Source organism: Mesoplodon mirus, assembly GCF_964341445.2.
Source record: "Mesoplodon mirus genome assembly, chromosome: 10".
Taxonomy (NCBI): domain Eukaryota; kingdom Metazoa; phylum Chordata; class Mammalia; order Artiodactyla; family Ziphiidae; genus Mesoplodon; species Mesoplodon mirus.
Window position 1 is genome coordinate 49,885,976 of NC_138986.1, and position 17,887 is coordinate 49,903,862.

Genomic DNA, 17,887 nt, shown 5'->3' on the forward strand with positions numbered 1-17,887 from the left:
CAAACTTAATTCTTTCTCAACTAAACGCCTGAAAACAACTTCCGCCCAGCGCGTCTCAGGTCTGGAAAGTACTGCCCCGGAGGTCACGTGGGACCAAGCTGGTCTTTCGCGAGGACGCCGTCGCCACATCATGTAGGTTGTTCCATCCAAGCAGGGGGGAAGTCTTCTCTATTGCAGGAACGAGAAAAGCCCAGCCGCGCCCTATGTGGCAACCCGAGGGCAAATAAAAGAGGTTCCTGTTTCTAGGCAGTTTCTTTGCTTGGACAGTACAGTCGCTTTGGGGAAAATCTTCCCTCAGTTTCCTCTCTATTCCTCTGTTCCCCCTTCCATAGGATTCCAGTTGGTATCGCCGCCTCCCCGCCTCCGCACGCCGCCCTCACGTGACACCTGCGCGCTCCCGCGGGGGGAGCGGGTTCCGAGAGGCGGCGCCGCAGGGGACGAAGGAACGGGCGCAACGTCGGGTGTCCTAGCTTTTGCTCCAAGGCCAGCGCGGAGGACGCGATGTCGGGGCTCTTCCGCCCGCTGCTTTTGGCCGCTGGCTGCCTGGTCGCGCTCTGCGTGATGATCGCGGCTGACACCACCCTGGCCCCGAACATGACTACACCCTCGGTTCTACCGAACACCACCACGACAGCTCCGGTGCCGGCGCCGACCCTCTCGACGGCCACCACTCCAGCACCAGGTGGGCGCCGGCCCAACGGGCTTTCTGCTCTCAGCCGCCCGCCGGCCCGCCCGCCCGGCCGAGCCGCTCTCCCTGCCGGTGGTGCGCACGGGGCCGGGGCGGGCCGCGGTCCGGCAACATGGCGGCCCGTCCGAGTCCGGCCGGGGACGGGCCGAGGTGGCCGCGGTTGGGGATCGCCCCGGGGGGAAGGGGCGGCTGAGCCTTGGGGCCGTTGGGCTGTTTCCGACCCAACAGTGTCCTGCCCGCCCGGAGGTGTTGTTTAAAAGTGCCTCGTAATCTCCAGCCTCACTTCAGGCTCCGAAGAGGGGACTTGGCTTTCTTCCGTGGTGGCGGCAGTGAGGTTGATTATGGGGCGAGGCTACCGCCTCCAAAGTTGGCGATGAGACCGAACTCCCTTTCTCTGGGGTTAGTCGTTTGTCCACCCAGGTCTTCTTTTCGAAGGGAGGCTTCTCCCGAAGTTGGCGGAAGAAGGAAAGAGACGCTGCAGACTAATGCTCGCCGGTGTCTCAGCCCTAGGTCTGAAAAAATAAGTCGCTTGGATTTAATTACATCGGTTTTGCGGATAGGTATGAGATATATTTGAGGCTTGAGTATTTAATTAGTTAAAATTTTACACTCCGTGCTGTGTGCTAAGGAGAAAAAATACCCATTCGTGTACCCGGTGCTTCGCATATATCTGTTAGTATTTTAGGCTAAACTAGAAGATAAGTGGTGAAACCTAGGAGGTGGATGGAGATAAAGTAACTCCGCCAGAACCGTATGTTTAGTAGATTGTGAGGCTGAGATTGGAACCCAGGTTTGTCGTTCTTCTAAAACTAGATCAGGACCTTTTGTTAAGCTCTGCAGTCGATTTGGAGACTGGTTGAGGCATACACTGAATCTTACAGCAGAAATTGTCAGTGCCGTGACAACACGCGCGAGAGGAGGAAAGATAAATTTTAAATTAAGGTGAAGACCCTCCTTAGATATTTAAAACTTGCAGTCTAGTGTGATTGGTTATCCTCGTTAATATTGGGTAAGGAGTAACTGGCATATAGACCGAAGACTTGAAGTGTAAGAATTTTTACCTTTTCTTTTTTTAGGCCGATCACGTTGTTTTACAATATCTTCTCTAGTTTTTGTATTTTGTAGGAGTCTAATGACATATATAGTAAAAATGTTATTTGTTAGATTTAGAAAGATGTAATGGTAAAATTCAAACATCTTTTAATGAAGAAAGGAAATTGCAGTACAATGCGGGAGATTCTAATCGCACTGTTTCTAAGATGATAGAGCAGAATTTGTTTTGTTTTCCGCTTATTTGGTAGTTTCCTCCTAGAATTTTTTTTGGGGGGGTGGGGTGGGTGGGGTGTGTGTGTGTTTAAAGAGAGGCTTGGAAATATGTTAATTGCATTTGTGTAACTGAAATGAGTGCAGAGGATATGATTTGTGTTTTATGTTAAGTGGTGGTTGGATAAACTGCAGCCTGAAGGGCAGCAAGTTTAGTTTATTGTAAGTGACGTACACTATGCTGCCCAAATACTCATCATCAAGCACAAAAGATTTTAAACAACTAGCATTTTTCATGTGTATACAAATCTCTGAAGAACTTATTTCTACTTTGTGACTCCCTGCCACTCCCCAAAGGGTACGGTATGTGTCCCAATCTCTGATAAATATTGAAATGCAATGTGTTTGTGCAGAACTATTTTTTAGGCACGGGGAAAGCAAATGAGAATGTTTTTTGGAGGCATCTAGCTTCTAGGAAAATGTATAGAGCCTAATGCTGTAGTCCATTCGTTTGTCCAGACTTTGAATTGTAGTAAGCTGCCTTTGATGTCCTGTCTCAGAGCCGTTTGGCTTAAATTATTGACAAAGACCTTGCTAACTTGTTAAATTATGTGACTGTAGCCCCCCTCCAGATGTGTTGTCTCTTATCCTCCCGTCATGGAAAACCCCGGAAAGAGTGGACCATTTATGAATTACCGATCTCAGATTTTTCAGGATAGGCATCATCGGAGCTTGGGTTCAACTTGTAATAAATCTTTATTACTATTAAAAATTCCAGTTCACATCTGATGTTTTGGGGCAGTGATTTCCTTGTGTATAGTGTTGGCCTCGTAACAGCCTTTTTTCCAGTATTTTTCTTTTTAAGGAAGAGTCAAGAAACTCTGAGTGTCTGAAATAGTTGCTGTGCAAACAGGGGTTGTTAGATAGGTACCAAGAAATATTGAGCGTTCCCACTAGCTTGTGCTTTTTTCCCCCACTTTCTCTTGAGTTGACTTCTGGCTTCATAAGTTTTTTATAATGATAGGAATTTTTTAGTAAGCCACTTTATAATGTTTTTTTTTCTGTGTGTGGTTTTAAAAAAACACGTAAGACCTACCCTCTTAATAGATTTTTAAGTGTACTGTACAGTATTAACTATAAGCACAGAAGATCTCCAGAATTTTTCATCTTGCTTGAAGCTTTATACTCATTGAACAGCAAACCTCCATTTCCCCTCTCCCAGCTCCTGGCAACCATTTTACTTTCTGCTTCAGACTTTGACCATTTTAGATACTTTATATAAGTGGAATCATGCAGTATTTGTTCTTCTGTGACTGGCTATTTTCACTTAGCATAATGTCCTCAAGGTTCATCCATGTTGTAGTGTATAACAGGATTTCTTTTTTTTTAATGGCTGAATAGTATTCCCTTGTATGTGTATAACATATTTATCCATTCATCTGTGGATGGGTTATACAGTTTTGCCCTTTTCTTGAATTAGTAAGTCTGGTACTGTACGTAGTACTTGCTGTTGTTTAAAAATGGTAACTAGTACAAACTCAAAATAAGATACCAGTTAATTGATTGTATGTATTTTAACCCCCACTCCTACCCCCAGAAATCTGTGAAAGCCGCAACAACTGTGTTTCCTGTTTTGATGCTAATGCTGCCAACACTACCTGCTTTTGGATAGAATGTAAAGGTAAGAAACTTTGGGATTGCTTTAATTTTGAGATTTCAGCATTGTTTTGTTCTAACATTTAAAAAATACTGCCAGGTATTCTTGAACACTTGAAACTTATGTAAAACATTTGGGATGGTGTGCACTATCTATTTTGCAAATCAAATACTTTTCCTTTAAACTTTAACCAACTGCTTAATACTCTCCCTAAAATCTTTTGTTGTCTCCTGTGCTCCCCCCTTTAATTTCTTAGACTTGATAATTAAGGCTCGATAGCTTTAAAAGGGAAGAGAAATTTTAGACCTTTGTGGTTAGGTTAAGTGTACTAGTACACTGAAATTAGCTGTGAAAGAAAGCTGTGGGATTTTCCCCTGAAAACTGTTCCCCAGAAAAATGTTTGAGGCATTTATCTTCTGTAGATGTCCTACTAGATGAACTATAAAGAGACCTTATGAAGCATTGTTGGATACTTAGATATGGGAGAATGAGGTGGGAAAAGAGTGACTTTTTTTGTGCTATTGTTAAGTTTTTTTTGTTTTTTTGTTTTTTTTCTTTTTGCGGTATGCGGGCCTCTCACTGTTGTGGCCTCCCCCGTTGCGGAGCACAGGCTCCGGACGCGCAGGCCCAGCGGCCATGGCTCACGGGCCCAGCCGCTCCGCGGCATATGGGATCCTCCCAGACCGGGGCACGAACCCGTGTCCCCTGCATCGGCAGGCGGACTCCCAACCACTGCGCCACCAGGGAGGCCCTATTGTTAAGTTTTAAAGTTATCTTTAATTTGACTGAGGGATAAAGAGCTAGATGGAGATAGTTTGAAATGCCAATAAGGTTTTTGTTAGAACCACCGGATTACAGCATAAATTATTCTGTTTTCTTAAGGTAAGATGGTTGCATTTTTTTCTTACCAGTAAAACATTCTCTCAGGTTTTTTTTTTTATGTATATAAAGAAAAAGCCAAAGCTACATGTTAAACTTTTTATTCTTCATTGAAAAATTGAAGAGTTCTGGAGATTATGTCACTACATAACAAAGTTTAAAAGCCTCTTTTAAAATTAAGATATTAGCTTAAGTTTGAATTAAATTAACTTCTTTGTTGTATAAGGGTCACTTTTCTTTAGGTGATAAAATGGAATTTAAGAGTGTGCCCCTCCTCTCTTGTATGGCAGAGTTGGCAAGTTTTGGAGATTGAATGCCTGCCTTACTGTAGGATGTGTTGGGGAAGGCTTTCCCTTGCTGGTGTTACAAGTCTTCCCATCCAGGAAAGTGGTTTTAGAAAGTGTAGAAGACTAAAGCAGAGATCTGGAACAGAGATCCCACTGCTGCTGTGGGGCACCTCCCATGTTTACTAAGCCTTTATTAGTTTCTAAGGACTTCTCCCTACTGACTCGGCCCTCTTGTGGATTCTAGCAACCTTCCTGGTATAGTACCACAGTTCTGAGATATACGTGTTTCTGACTTATCTGTTCAGTATATTCATGTGGATTTTAAAAGGATGTTTGGAGAGATCCTGTGTAATATGTCTAAAACAAGGGGAAAAAGATAATAACAAAGTATTTTGTTTATCTGTGGACTTCTAGAGAGTTTATACCTGAGTTCGATTTTTGGAAGCAACTCTGGAGCATAGTAACAAAGTCAAAGATAATGTGAATAATTGATGCTCTTCCCGTCCCCTTCCAATAACAGGTAAAAGCTACTGTTCAGATAATTCAACAGTTAGTGATTGCAAGGTGGTGAACAGCACGGAATTCTGTACTGGTAAGTATTCACATTGGCGTCTGGGAAAAGTGGCCACAAAGAGGTAAGGAAGATCATTGCCTCCGGAAGCCTTATTTCAATATTTGGTTTAAAGCATTTCCATAATTCTAATCTCATTACAAACTTGGATCTGAATAGTATATTCATATTGATTGCTGAAAGGACAGTGTTCTGAAGCTTGATTTAGTCATTTGCTGGTACATGCTGTGGAGTGCTGTAGGTACAGATATCTCCTCCTCTATGTTTTTTTTTTTATAACTTTACCAGATACTCACTGTATTTTACACCCTCTCTTTATTTGCATTTTACAGGCCTGGACAACCTTGTTCTGGCACTTTCTTGATTATGGTACTGGTGATTATCACAGTCTGGATCATAGTTTGTGCTGTGGTTAAATGAATCCTCTCTGTATTCCTCCATTTTCTGTACTTTGGTTTGGGAAACCTGATTATTTAACCTTTACTCTGCCCAGGAAATAGTTTTTAAAAATTCCTAGATGAAAACTGATTTTTCTAACAAGATTATAAATTAATTGGAAAGTCAAACTCCTAATTTGGTGTGTAGATAATAAATAGAATAAAATAGTTTTCTGGAGTGTGTCAGTAACCTTGAAAGACTACCTGTAACTGTTTAATTTTGGTAGGGGGTTCCCCATTCCTCTCCCCTCCCCCATCCCAACTTGAACTTTGTAACTGAGAGTTTCATTAGTATGAGATCAGTTATACCCAATGTAGAGTCCATAATATGGTTTAGGTGGTAAATGAACAAACAGTTTTAATATTTATTTTAATGTGTGTGTACCTGTGATTTTATGATAATATTGTTTAGAAGTAAGATTAAGTATAGAATTTTAAAATACATTGAAGAAAAACTAAATAAGTAATTCTACTCATTTGATGATGTATCAGTTAGAATTAGTTTTGGCTATCAAGGACATAAAACCCCAAATTAAAATGGTTTAATTGATAGATTAATTTGGTTCTCGTATAAAGGAAATCTGGGTTTCAGTGCAGCTAGAGGGCTAGAGAGGCATCTCTACAACCATTAGAAACCCAGGCTCCTTCGGTTTTTACCGTGTCATTCCTCAGAAATGGCTTTGACCTTATTCTCCAAGGTGAATGCTTATGTTCCAGCCATCAAAATGGTTTTCCTGCCAACAGGAAGAGGAAGGGGAAGTAAAAGACCTCTACCTTACAGATACTTACTAGCAGTTGCACATGGCTACCTAGCTGCAGGGGAGGCTAGGAAATGTCTTTGCATGGGAGGGTGTCACTAAAAATTGGTGCTATTTCTAAAGAAGGGAAGGCCAGTATTGGGACAGAGCAACTATCCACTCCATATGTGGCACTTAAATGAAAACATTGTAAGAGTGGTACTCAGATGACTACAGGTTGGGAAATAGTGTTACAGATGGTGATATCTTAGACAGCTTTGAATTACATGTCTGTTTGTTTTTTTTAAATAGCGCCCACTGCCACACCATTGCCAACCAATTCGACAGGTAATACAAGATACTTGACTCTTTTCCCCCTTCTTTGAAGGCTTTTAAGCTTTTTTTGATGAATAACTTTAGTAGTTAAATATCTAAAAATCATTAGTATGATTTTAAAAATGAGTAGACATAGTCTTGGACTACAGTAATTACATTAATGTGTACTATTTGTGACGGTGAAGCATAACTATAGTGTTTCACGTTCATTGAATTTGAGCAGATTTGCCATAGCTTTGTACGTTGAGTCTGCAAACAGTTTTTTGTGCATTTTGTGGAACTCTAAGGAAATATAGAAGCCTAAAGGAAATTAATTCTCATCATCCATAGGTACACCAAAAGGTTTTCAGTTCTTCCAGACTTTGCTCTGTGTGTATCTAAATGAATATACTTATTAGGAAATTGGATGATATGCCCGTGCAGGTTTGAATTGTTCTCCCTCTTACTGCACACGTTGTTGTATGCACTTTACCCATCTGCTCTTGGTTGGTTAGGTCATCTTTCATTCTTCATGCAGTGAATATCTTATAGGAAAGTATTGGCTATCATCTCTGGTAGGATTGATTCAAACAGCATTCTGTGTCAGAGGATATGATTATCTTAAGACTCTTAATATTGATTGCTTTCCAGAAAGATATGCTTTTCATTCCTATCAACAACTGGAAAGTTTTTTACCACATCTTCAACAGCATTAAATAATATCTCCTTGTAAAAATCTTTACCAATTTGATAATAAGAGTAAATAATTTAAAAACATCTTCTCCAGGACAAGTACTAGGCTAGAAGACAGGGATATAGGAACACAAGTAAGATAGTATTTTGTCTATTGTAGGAACTATGAAAGGTCGGGAAGCACAGTGTGTTGGGGGGTTTGTAGGAAGGTGTGTGTGTTGAGTAATATGTGGTGACAGCTTCCTGGAGATGTTGACTGAGTCTTGAAATTACACTGGTAAAATCTGAGGGGAACTTCCCAAGTGGAGCAGGCTGGTTAGCTCATATGAAGGAGAGGTAAAAGAGTATAATAAAGTCAGGGAATTGGCATTTGGAGTGTCCAGTACAAGGCGAGAACAAGTTAAGCTGGACAGTCAACAGGTCAAGAGCCAGATTGGGAAGTGCCATTGTATACTTTGCTGGTGGGTTTGAAGCATGATGAGATTTGCATTTTAATAAAATAACTTTAACTGTGTAGAGAGGTGATTGGAAAGAGGCAAGAGTGAACACAGATGAGATACGCTGTTGCAGTAATTCTAGAGAACTAATAGTGGAGTTGCAGATGTATGCAAATTGGCTTAGGAAGTAGAAAGGAAAGCACTTGATGATTGAGGTGATGGGAGAACTCTTTGCTACACATACAGATAAGTTAACCAGTGTAGGCAGTGGTAGAGTCCACTGGAGCAACTTTGAGAGAGAACAGGGCTTGAGGACCAAGCTCTTGGGAATAGTAATGTCTAAGAGGTGGGAAGAGGACTGGATAGGAAACTGAGTAGGGATGGGCAGAGCAGTAAGCCCAGAGACGTGTGCCTAAGAAAACCTGTGTTTGTGTGTGTATGTGTTTTAAGTGTAGTTTTTCAGAGGAAAAAGTAGCCAAATGGTATAACAAGGCTAAGAACTCATTTTCAAAGACTTTGGCAGTGTTGAGCTAGCTTGTACCGGCTTCTGCTGGCACAGCTCATCCCACCTGTACCCTCAGTGATACTACGTTGGCAGCTTGAATTAATGGCTACAATGGGAGTAGTCACTCCATGGAAATCTGCAAATTCTACAGAAAGTATTTTGGAGAGCAAACAGTGGTGTGCTCATAAAACTACCAGAAGTCATTGACAAGGAGGATGTGTTAAAAGTTGATGAAAGCAGAGATACTGAAAGAATATGGATTTCCAGAAGGTAGGATATGAACAGAGAGGGGCAGAAGAGGAAATAGTTTCCCCAAAAGTATTGTGGGTTGCTTTTCATTTCTTCCTTACGAATCTTGATGTAGTTCTACTTGCTCCACACTGGGTTCTCCTGTGATCTCCTTGAGTGTCTTTTGTTTTCTCTCTTTGGTTCTGTGAAGTGGAAGGAAGTCAGGGCTTGCTTGCAGAAAATGCATCAGTTGAGTGGTAATTAGTGGTTGAAGAGCAGCCTTTATATGGTCTCTTTTCATGTCAGCTGCTGAAGAGAGTAAGTGAGAAATAAAGGAACTGTTAAAGAAACAATGCAAGGAGAATCTGATTTATGTAGATAGGCTTTCAGGGGGGTTAATTATATAGTCTTCCACCAGTACAAACAATAATAAGTATTATAAACATAAAAATATTTATAGGTAACATAATATCTTACAGTAGAATGACTAAATTATATTAGAAATACAGTGGAAAATATATTAAGTAGAAAACAAACTGTGTTAAGTAGTTCCAGTACAATTTTATTTTTTTGTTGTATACATGTCTAGAAAAATGTCTAGCAGGAAGTAACATGTTTCTCAGAATGATAGAATCACTTAAATGCTTCTACTGTATTTTCTAAATTTTCTATCACCAGTAGCAGCTTTTATAACCTATGAATTATTTTTTTAAATGAAAGGAACATAGGGTAGGTCAACAAGGTATTCCCTAAGTAGTGCCTGATTTTGAAAATTTTACCAGTGTAATACTTTGGTTAAAAGTGAAAATATGTAGATGTTTTGCCTATTTCAAAAAATGAATTATTTTTTTAAAAGTGAGGGCAACTTCTACAAATACCCAAAAATTAAACCTCATAGCTCTGCCTTCATTGATTATGTAGTGGGCTTCTAGTGCTTCAGAGATTTAAACCAGTGCAGATTTCAAAAAAAAAAAATATATATATATATATATATATATTTTTTTTTTTACCATGTTCAGAGAGTGGTAGTGAGAAACAAATAGCAAATTTGCAAATTTTTTCCCCTAATGTTGTCAGACAAAATTAGTATTTTAAGATTGAAAAGAATTTGATATATGTTTATGAAGTGTATTTTTTGTTTCACAGAATGTATAAGCAACAAAAACTTTGAAGGGATTATGAGTCTTAAAATAACCATACCGTCTAATCTAGGAATTCTGTATAAGAATCAGTCCTGGGCCTCCCTGGTGGCGCAGTGGTTGAGAGTCCGCCTGCCGATGCAGGGGATACGGGTTCGTGCCCCGGTCTGGGAGGATCCCATATGCCGCGGAGCAGCTGGGCCCGTGAGCCATGGCCGCTGGGCCTGCGCATCCGGAGCCTGTGCTCCGCAACGGGGGAGGCCACAACAGTGAGAGGCCTGCATACCGCAAAAAGAAAAAAAAAAAAAAAAAAAAAAGAATCAGTCCTATCAGGGATGAGATCAAATATTGCCCTGTAAGATGTTCATAGCATGCAGAAATGAAAGATGACCTAACTGTCCAACCAAGAGCTGGACCGTGGTGCTTACAGTTAGAAAGGGGTACAAATAAATGTGTGTGAACATATCATAGCGTTTACTAATATCTATTAGTAGTATCGATACTATCAGAAGTCTCAGTATAGTGCTTTAGTTCCTAAAATGTTTTTACGTTCAAACTGATTCTTCCCATGAGTGCATTTCTTTAGAGACACTCATGCAGTATGGTAGACGAGAGCTTACCCTTGGGCTCTTAACATCATTTAGATGGGGAATTATGGCCTCAGGGCACCTGTTCTTTTACATAAAATTTTTGGGAACACAGCCGTGTCCATTCATTTGCTTGTTGTCTTTGACTGCTGGTGCATTACACAGCGCACAAAGTCTAAAATATTTACTGTCTGCCTCATTAAGAAAAGTTTGCCAAGCCCTTGAAATGAAGAAGATAAGCAAATCTTGATCTTGTATTTGTTTCTTACCATGACGTATTAAGTTAATAGTTATTGTCTTGGAATCAAGATTATTGGGAAAGAACTTGTAGTTCCCTCACCTAAATACTAATTCTTGCCCTTCTGTGTGTCTTTTTGCAACTTTATCCAGGTGTAGACATAAATTTTTATACTTAGATATGTACATAGATGTTAACCTAGATAGAATTTTTTGATTGCTTAATGTTTTAAAATACACTTCAAAGCTAATATTTTGGATGCATAGATATGTTAGTGAACCATTAACTGAGATTTGGCCTTTATTCTCTAAAAAATTTGAAAGCATGTTGAAGTGGTAGTAGTGTTTCTAAAAGATGCTAGATAATTGAGAAATTTAAATTTTTAATACATTTTGTTTACATTCCAGCTAAAACCACAACTCCGCCTTCCCCTTCTACAGCTTCCACCACAGCTACTACATCAGGTAATTGAGGTTTTTTAAACTAACAGTGAGGTAGGATGTGTGTGCTGTGTTGCCTTTTACTATTTCTGCTATCACTGTCCAGTTTTATTCATGAATAGTTATGAACTGAAATTCATCTCTTGTATTTGGAGGACCAAGATAGTAGGCTGTTAAAGCAATAATGATAGGTTTGCTGAGAGTCCTCTTCTGGATTTTTAAAGTGTAATCACATTTGGCATGACATGTTAGAATTAAATGGTAATGGTTTTCCAAAACCCTTTTAGTACAACCTGTAGGTGAAATCTAATTTCTTATAACTTAAAAATTAAATACTGATTATTGTTAGGGATTCGTTGTGTGCTGTATTAGACCATGGCAATTTGAGTGAAGGTAATATAGCCATCCTTTTTGCTGTGAAGGGTCTAAAAAACCAAGATCACTACCAAATGTGCACCTCATTCATATTTCTTACCATTTCTTATATTCCTTTATAACCTTTGATAGTGTGTGTGAAAATTAACTTTTTATTAGTTAGTGAGTTGACATGTTATTAACTAAATCACATTTAGGTTATGCCACAGGGCATTGTAGGTACACAGGTTAGGAACCCTTCCCTCCAGCCATATTTATAATACTGTTTTGATTCTCATGAATATTTTATGGTTTTTTTGATCCTTTTGGTTTCATTCTTGTGCTACCTTTCTCTAAATTGCAGCGAAGCCATTCTGTCTTCACAAGAAGAAATACAGAACTGTTGTAATTAATTTTAAAGCTGGCCAACTTATACAGCCACAGGAACCAGTGTTTATTTGCTATTCCAGTTAAGAAAATAAAATTTATTTTAAATATAAAATTGTTGGGACTTCCCTGGTGGTCCAGTGGTTGAGTCCAAGCTTCCACTGCAGGGGGCGTGGGTTGGATCCCTGGTCAGGGAACTAAGATCCTGTGTGCCGCGTGGCACAGCCAAAAATTTTAAAAAAGAAAGAAATTGCTTTTTGTTAAAGTGGATGGTGCTCCACTTGAAACATTTTAGTCTCTGAAAAGGAATTTTTGTTTTGTTTCTTTTTGAAACATTTTACTGCCTGAACAGGAATTTAAATTTTTGTTCTTTATTTCCTTTGGTAATACTTTTTCATTATAAAATTTGCAGAGTAAAATTTAAATGTCTGTAATAGTGAGTTCTGCTTGTTAGAATTACAAATTGCAGATTTATAAGATTATAATTGTAGATTATTAAGATTATTTTTGTAATTTGAAAAACTAATCAAATTTATATTTACCTTATATATTTGGTAAAATGCAAAAGTTGTATAAATTTTAAACACAAATATTAATATTTACTCTAGCAATTAACTAAAATATGTAGTCTGAAGAAACCAAGTTTTAAAAGTGTTTGACATGTTCCCAGGGCATAATGTGCCAGGAGAATCATTTTTGTCATTTTCATATTTGAAATTATATAGCAGCATTGACCGTTTGATGTTGTTGGATAGAATGAAGAACGGGATTGATAAATGGTCGTCTTCCTCAATTAGGAAGCTGTAAAGAGTTGACACAAGAGGAGATACTTTATAGAATTTAACACATGGCAAAAAAGAAGCTCAGGTGAGTCTTGAAATTATCATAGAGAATCAGACTTATTAAGTGTTATTTCTTTCATCTCATTTAACAGGTACAACTAATACCACTTTAACTCCGACTTCACGTCCTGAACGGAAGTCTACGTTTGATGCAGCCAGTTTCATTGGAGGAATTGTCCTTGTCTTGGGTGTGCAGGCTGTAATTTTCTTTCTCTATAAATTCTGCAAATCTAAAGAACGAAACTACCACACTCTGTAAACAGACCTGCTAAATTTAACAAGGACTGGTGTGTAACTCACTGAAACCAAAATATTATCTTTCAAGACGTCCCACATGGAAGACGCTATTCTAGGATCTTTAATTTTTCAAGGATGCATATAGGAGCATCGCCCTTGAAGAAAAATCAGTGAAATCTATTTGCTCAACGGGAATATGTAAAATATTCTGCATGAATCCTTGTGGCTGTCTTCTTTTATTTTAAATGGCTGCTGCTGTGGGATTATGTTCTCTCTTCTTGACATGCCAAATGTAACTCTGTAAGTGATGGAAAACATTGTCCTGCGCAGACAACCTCATGACTCTTTTGGCAATTTAAATGTAGTCATTTTAAAGCCTGAAAGCTGCATTTTTTCATCCTAACTCAGGATGTAGTTTAGTGACCAGAATTGAGAAGAATGTGCCAAATGAGCATCTATCAGGTGGATTTTGGGCTATCATTGCAAAAGTGGAATAAATTTATAAATTTAATATCCTTAGAGTAAAATTTTGTGCTTGATAAGTTATTTTTTCTACATTAGAAAAAAGATGCCACACAGAGAATTACATTCCAGATTTAAAGAAATGAATGGAAAGGATACAAAACATTAAAGTGTAGCAGGTTATTGTTCATACTTGTAAAGCACCTTATATCATTGAGAAAGAACAGTGCCTTAAAAGACAGACTGAAAGGTAGACTGTAACTTAAAATGTTGGTGATTTGTTCTTTCACATTAATGAAGGGAAAGGTTGGTCTGAGGATGTAACTGTTGATGTGAGCAGTAGTAAACCTGCTTTTAGATACCATACTGTTAGTATTTAATTGAAAACTTACCTACTTTATTTCAAGCCTGAGTAGCTTAAAGGATGTTATACAAAGTCAAAAGCCTTCATCTATTGAATCTCCCAACATTTTGCTTATGGCTGTTAGAAAGTATAGAGATAAAGTTGATTTAATTATATTTTCCTTTGTACTTCAAAAAATTATCCTAACACTGTTGTACCTTAAAAGGATTTCCACGAAGCTTTCTGGAAAAGTAACTTCTGTAAGGCAAGAAAGAAAGAAGTTGTTTTAGAGTCATTTATTAACTCTTCAAATGAGACAATCATTTTAAGTTTTGAGACAGCAAATGTGAGCAGTGTAATTTCAGAAAAAAATTTTAGTTGATCAGATTACTGTAGATTTTTAATGATGATTGCCCTGGATAAACAGGTTGTACTTTTTTTCTCCTTTTCCATCCTTTCTTCTTCTCGGTTTCAATTGCTATAGTATAAGCGTGCATACTTTTATTTCTTTAGCTTCCTTATGAAGCACTAGTTTTTTCAGGTTTAGAGGGATACTTCTTCCCTTCCTTTGACACATTGGATTAGTTCAGAGGCTTATATCAGTTTAAAATGAGCTTTTGCTTTTCTAGGTCGTTAAGGTTTTTTGTTTTAGTTTCTTTAGCCTATAGTGGCTGTGTTTAGCACTTGGTTTTCAATATTTTATAGTAAGAAATGACAAGTTGCTTTGGTCCATTTCATAAGCCAAAATTCCTTACATTTAGATAATTAAAGGTTCTTAAAATGAAGATTTACTGTTTCTTCTTGCTGGTACAGCTAAAGTTTGTTTTACTTGCACATTGGTACATATACCTAATGTTTTCAAGTGCCTTAATTGTTTAAAATCTCTGGCTTCAAATGTTTTTGGGGAAAGGTAGGCTTACCTCACATTTTTGTTTCCCTCAGTAGTAATATTTTAGGTACCTCACAAAAAATTTTATTATGGTGCCATGGCTATTAGTTTTTAGTGAGTGCTTTAAGATACAAGATTCAGTTGAAAATATACAGAATTTCCGTTCTCCCAAAGTGGTAAAAATTAGCTACAATGGTATAATTGTCATTTACCTAGATAGGAATACCTTGCCACACATTAATGTTAACACTATAGCTACTTTTGTGAAAATATAGCTGATGAAGCCTCTCATCTTCTGTAATTTTGAATACTGCTCTAACAATCATAATATGGAATTAGATTTTACAAAAAGAGCTCTTACAACAGAACTCACAGGCTTTTCCCCTCTTCGTTTAGCAGTTTAGTATCTTGGGCCATTAATAATTTTTGGGTTCTTTTTAATCCAGAAGGTATATAGAAACCTTTTCAGATTTTTCATCTGATTTGTTCATGCAGATTGTAGTTCTATTAAAATCCCTTATTTTACCTTACAGATATTTGTTGCACAGACACTGCTGTATTTAGAAGTTTCTATTTCAGTTCATTAAAAACTGCAAAACCAGTCTGTATCATGTACCAAACTGATTTTAAATAAATCTACATGTTTGTTGGATTAATCTGCTCTTTTTTATTAACTAAAGTATGTTTTTATATTTTGATTATGAAGTTTAATGCTAGTGAGTTTAGCTTAGTCTGTTGGGGGATAGCTTGTCTCAGTTTTTCATTGCTCCTGAAGACTAGCAGATAGATAGTAACTAAGGGATGTATTCATCAGTGGAGAACAGAGCCTTAGAAATGATAGTTGGAGGGAGGACTTGGTATGCCTGTGGGATTGACATGCAAGTTGATCTTCCTCAGATCATTAGAAATCATCTACTTATGTGCTAGTTAAGCAAGTATTTATGAGAATAACATCTGTTGTTAGATATCTGAAAGCTTGTTTGTGACTTTCTGCCTTATTCAGATTGCATATAAAGTAAAATTGGGTTTCTGTTCAGAGTCTTTGGTATAAATATCTAGGACAAAGCCACATGTTGGTATGTGAAATCTGGTTCTTTAGGCCCATGTTTGGGGCAACATTATATTCTATATTAAATCACAGAACTTGGACTAAGAAGAAAATAAATACTCACCTATCAGCCTTAAAACCCAGAAGAGTGGCTTAAAGGCTCCCCAAAACATTGCTAGAGACAAATTGTTATTTTGATAAGAATGGTGTTCACAATAGGGTTTTTTTTCTTTTTTTTTTTAAATGATAATGAAAAGTCCTGTGTATTTCCCCATGTAGTTACCATCCCTGTGCTCTTCCTTAATTTGTGTAGATAACCTGTTGCTGGTGGTATCTACCTTCTGCCTAAAGGATGTCCTTTAACCTTGAACATTTCTAGTTTTGATGGTACAGGTATTGTTGATGAATTCTTCCAGTTTTTGTGTGTCTGCTTTAGTTTTTGAAAGACGTTTTCATTGGATATAGAATTCTAGGTTGACATTTTTGCTTTTAGCCCTTTAATGATGTTGATCTAACATCTTCTCACATGCATCGTGTCCTATGAGAAATCTCATCTTTATCTTTTGTTCCTCAGTACATGGTTTTTTTTCCCTCTTCTTAAAGATTTTTCTCCTTATCACTCATTTTGAGCATTTTGATTGTGATGTGCTATGCTGTAGTTTTCTTTGTTTCTTGTGGTTGAAGTTTGTTGAGTTTCTTGGGTCTATGGTTCTTCATCACATTTGGAAAACTTGCAGCTATTTCGTCAGGTATCTTTTTCTGTCCTTTCCATTCTTTGTGTTGGGGACTCTAATTACACAGAGGCTGCTAGAAGGTGACTTAAGTTTACCCATGCACTGTTGAGGTTTTTAAAAAATCTTTTTCTGTTTCATGTCAGATTATTACCATCTTCAAGTTCACTAACAACTTCTGCTATGTCTAATCTGTTGTTAGTCTTACCCAGTGTGTTTTTCATTTCAGGTGTTGTCACTTTTAAAAGTTCAATTTGGGTGTTTTTCATGTTTCTACATGTTCCATCTTTACTTTTTGAACATGTAACAGTTTTTAACATCTGGGTCAGTTTCTGTTCATTGACTTTTTTTTTTTCCCCTCATTATGGGTCATATTTTCCTACTTCTTTGTAGGCTTGGTAATTTTTTATTGCATGCCAGACATAAATTTTAACTTGTTGGATGCCGGTTATATTTGTTCTGTGACATAGTTGAAAACTATGAAAACAGTTGGATCCAACTTGGAAACAGTTGGATCCTTTCAGGTCTTGCTTTTAAGCTTTGTTAGGTGAGACCAGAGCATTTGTTCTAAGGCTAATTGTTCCCCAGTTCTGTGTACGTAGTGCCCCCTGGATTAAGAGGCTTTCTGGTCTGGGCTAGTGGAAACAGCCTCTATTCCTAGACTTGTGTGCATTCCAGGTACTGTTTCCTCTAAACCTTTCCCCAGCCTTGGGTAGTTTCCTCATGTATATGTGCTGAACAATACATTGCTGAATACTTGAGGGGAGGGTTGCCCTCTGCAAATCTCTGGAGTTCCACTTTGTGTAGTTGTCTCCTCCCTGGTCCTCTGCCTTGGGAACTCCATCTCCCTTCGTCTCCCTTAACTTTCAGCTCCATCTCCTCAACTCAGGAAGTCCACTGAGCTCTGCCTGGTTGTTTCCTTCCTGCATCATGGCTTAGAAATTCAAGGCAGTAATCTGGGTTGGTGGTTTTCTTTCCATCAGGGATCACTATCCTTTGCAAAGTCCAATGCATTGAAAACCACTGTTTAATGTGTTTTGTCTAGTTTTTCATTTGTTTCAGGGTATATCCAGTCTCTTATTTCATCTTGGCCAGAAGAAAAAGTTCAAGATAGGACTTTAGTCTTAATTTTTAATTATTTAACTAATAAATACATATATTTTTTTCTTGAACTATTACAGGTGAAGTCTGCTTTGACCATCCCTAGCCCCTTCCCCTTCCTTGCCCTCCTCCACTTTCCAGAGGTAATTACTAGAATTGGTTTGGTGTTAAACTCTTCCCCTCAGCAATTTATATACACGTAACTAAATGTACCCTTAAAAAAATATATGCTGTGGATTTTTATTTTAACATTATCCTGCAACTTTTTTCCACTCATTAGCTATACCAAATTCTTAAATTCTCTGTTGGTATATGTAGTGTGAATATTGTAAGTACCTACCTATTGAAGCACAATTAGGTTGTTTGTAATTTGTAGTTTTTACTGTTTTCTA

At 38.0% G+C, this 17,887-nt stretch overlaps 1 protein-coding gene across 1 annotated transcript; it reads left to right on the top strand.

The window, feature by feature from the left end:
- Window positions 1-371: 371 nt before the first annotated feature.
- CD164 (CD164 molecule) lies at window positions 372-15,267 on the top strand. Its single transcript, XM_082634144.1, has 6 exons — window positions 372-682; window positions 3,549-3,632; window positions 5,295-5,366; window positions 6,832-6,867; window positions 11,069-11,125; window positions 12,777-15,267. Exons 1-6 carry the CDS (start codon window positions 502-504, stop codon window positions 12,941-12,943), a joined length of 597 nt encoding a protein of 198 aa, XP_082490270.1. The 5' UTR covers window positions 372-501; the 3' UTR covers window positions 12,944-15,267.
- Window positions 15,268-17,887: the final 2,620 nt, after the last annotated feature.

Coding starts and splice junctions, on each gene's coding strand:
- CD164 (XM_082634144.1), top strand. CDS start 502: ATGTCGGGGCTCTTCCGCCCGCTGCTTTTGGCCGCTGGCTGCCTGGTC. Junction 5,367..6,831: donor CAGCACGGAATTCTGTACTG/GTAAGTATTCAC, acceptor TTTTTTAAATAG/CGCCCACTGCCACACCATTG. Junction 11,126..12,776: donor CACCACAGCTACTACATCAG/GTAATTGAGGTT, acceptor CTCATTTAACAG/GTACAACTAATACCACTTTA.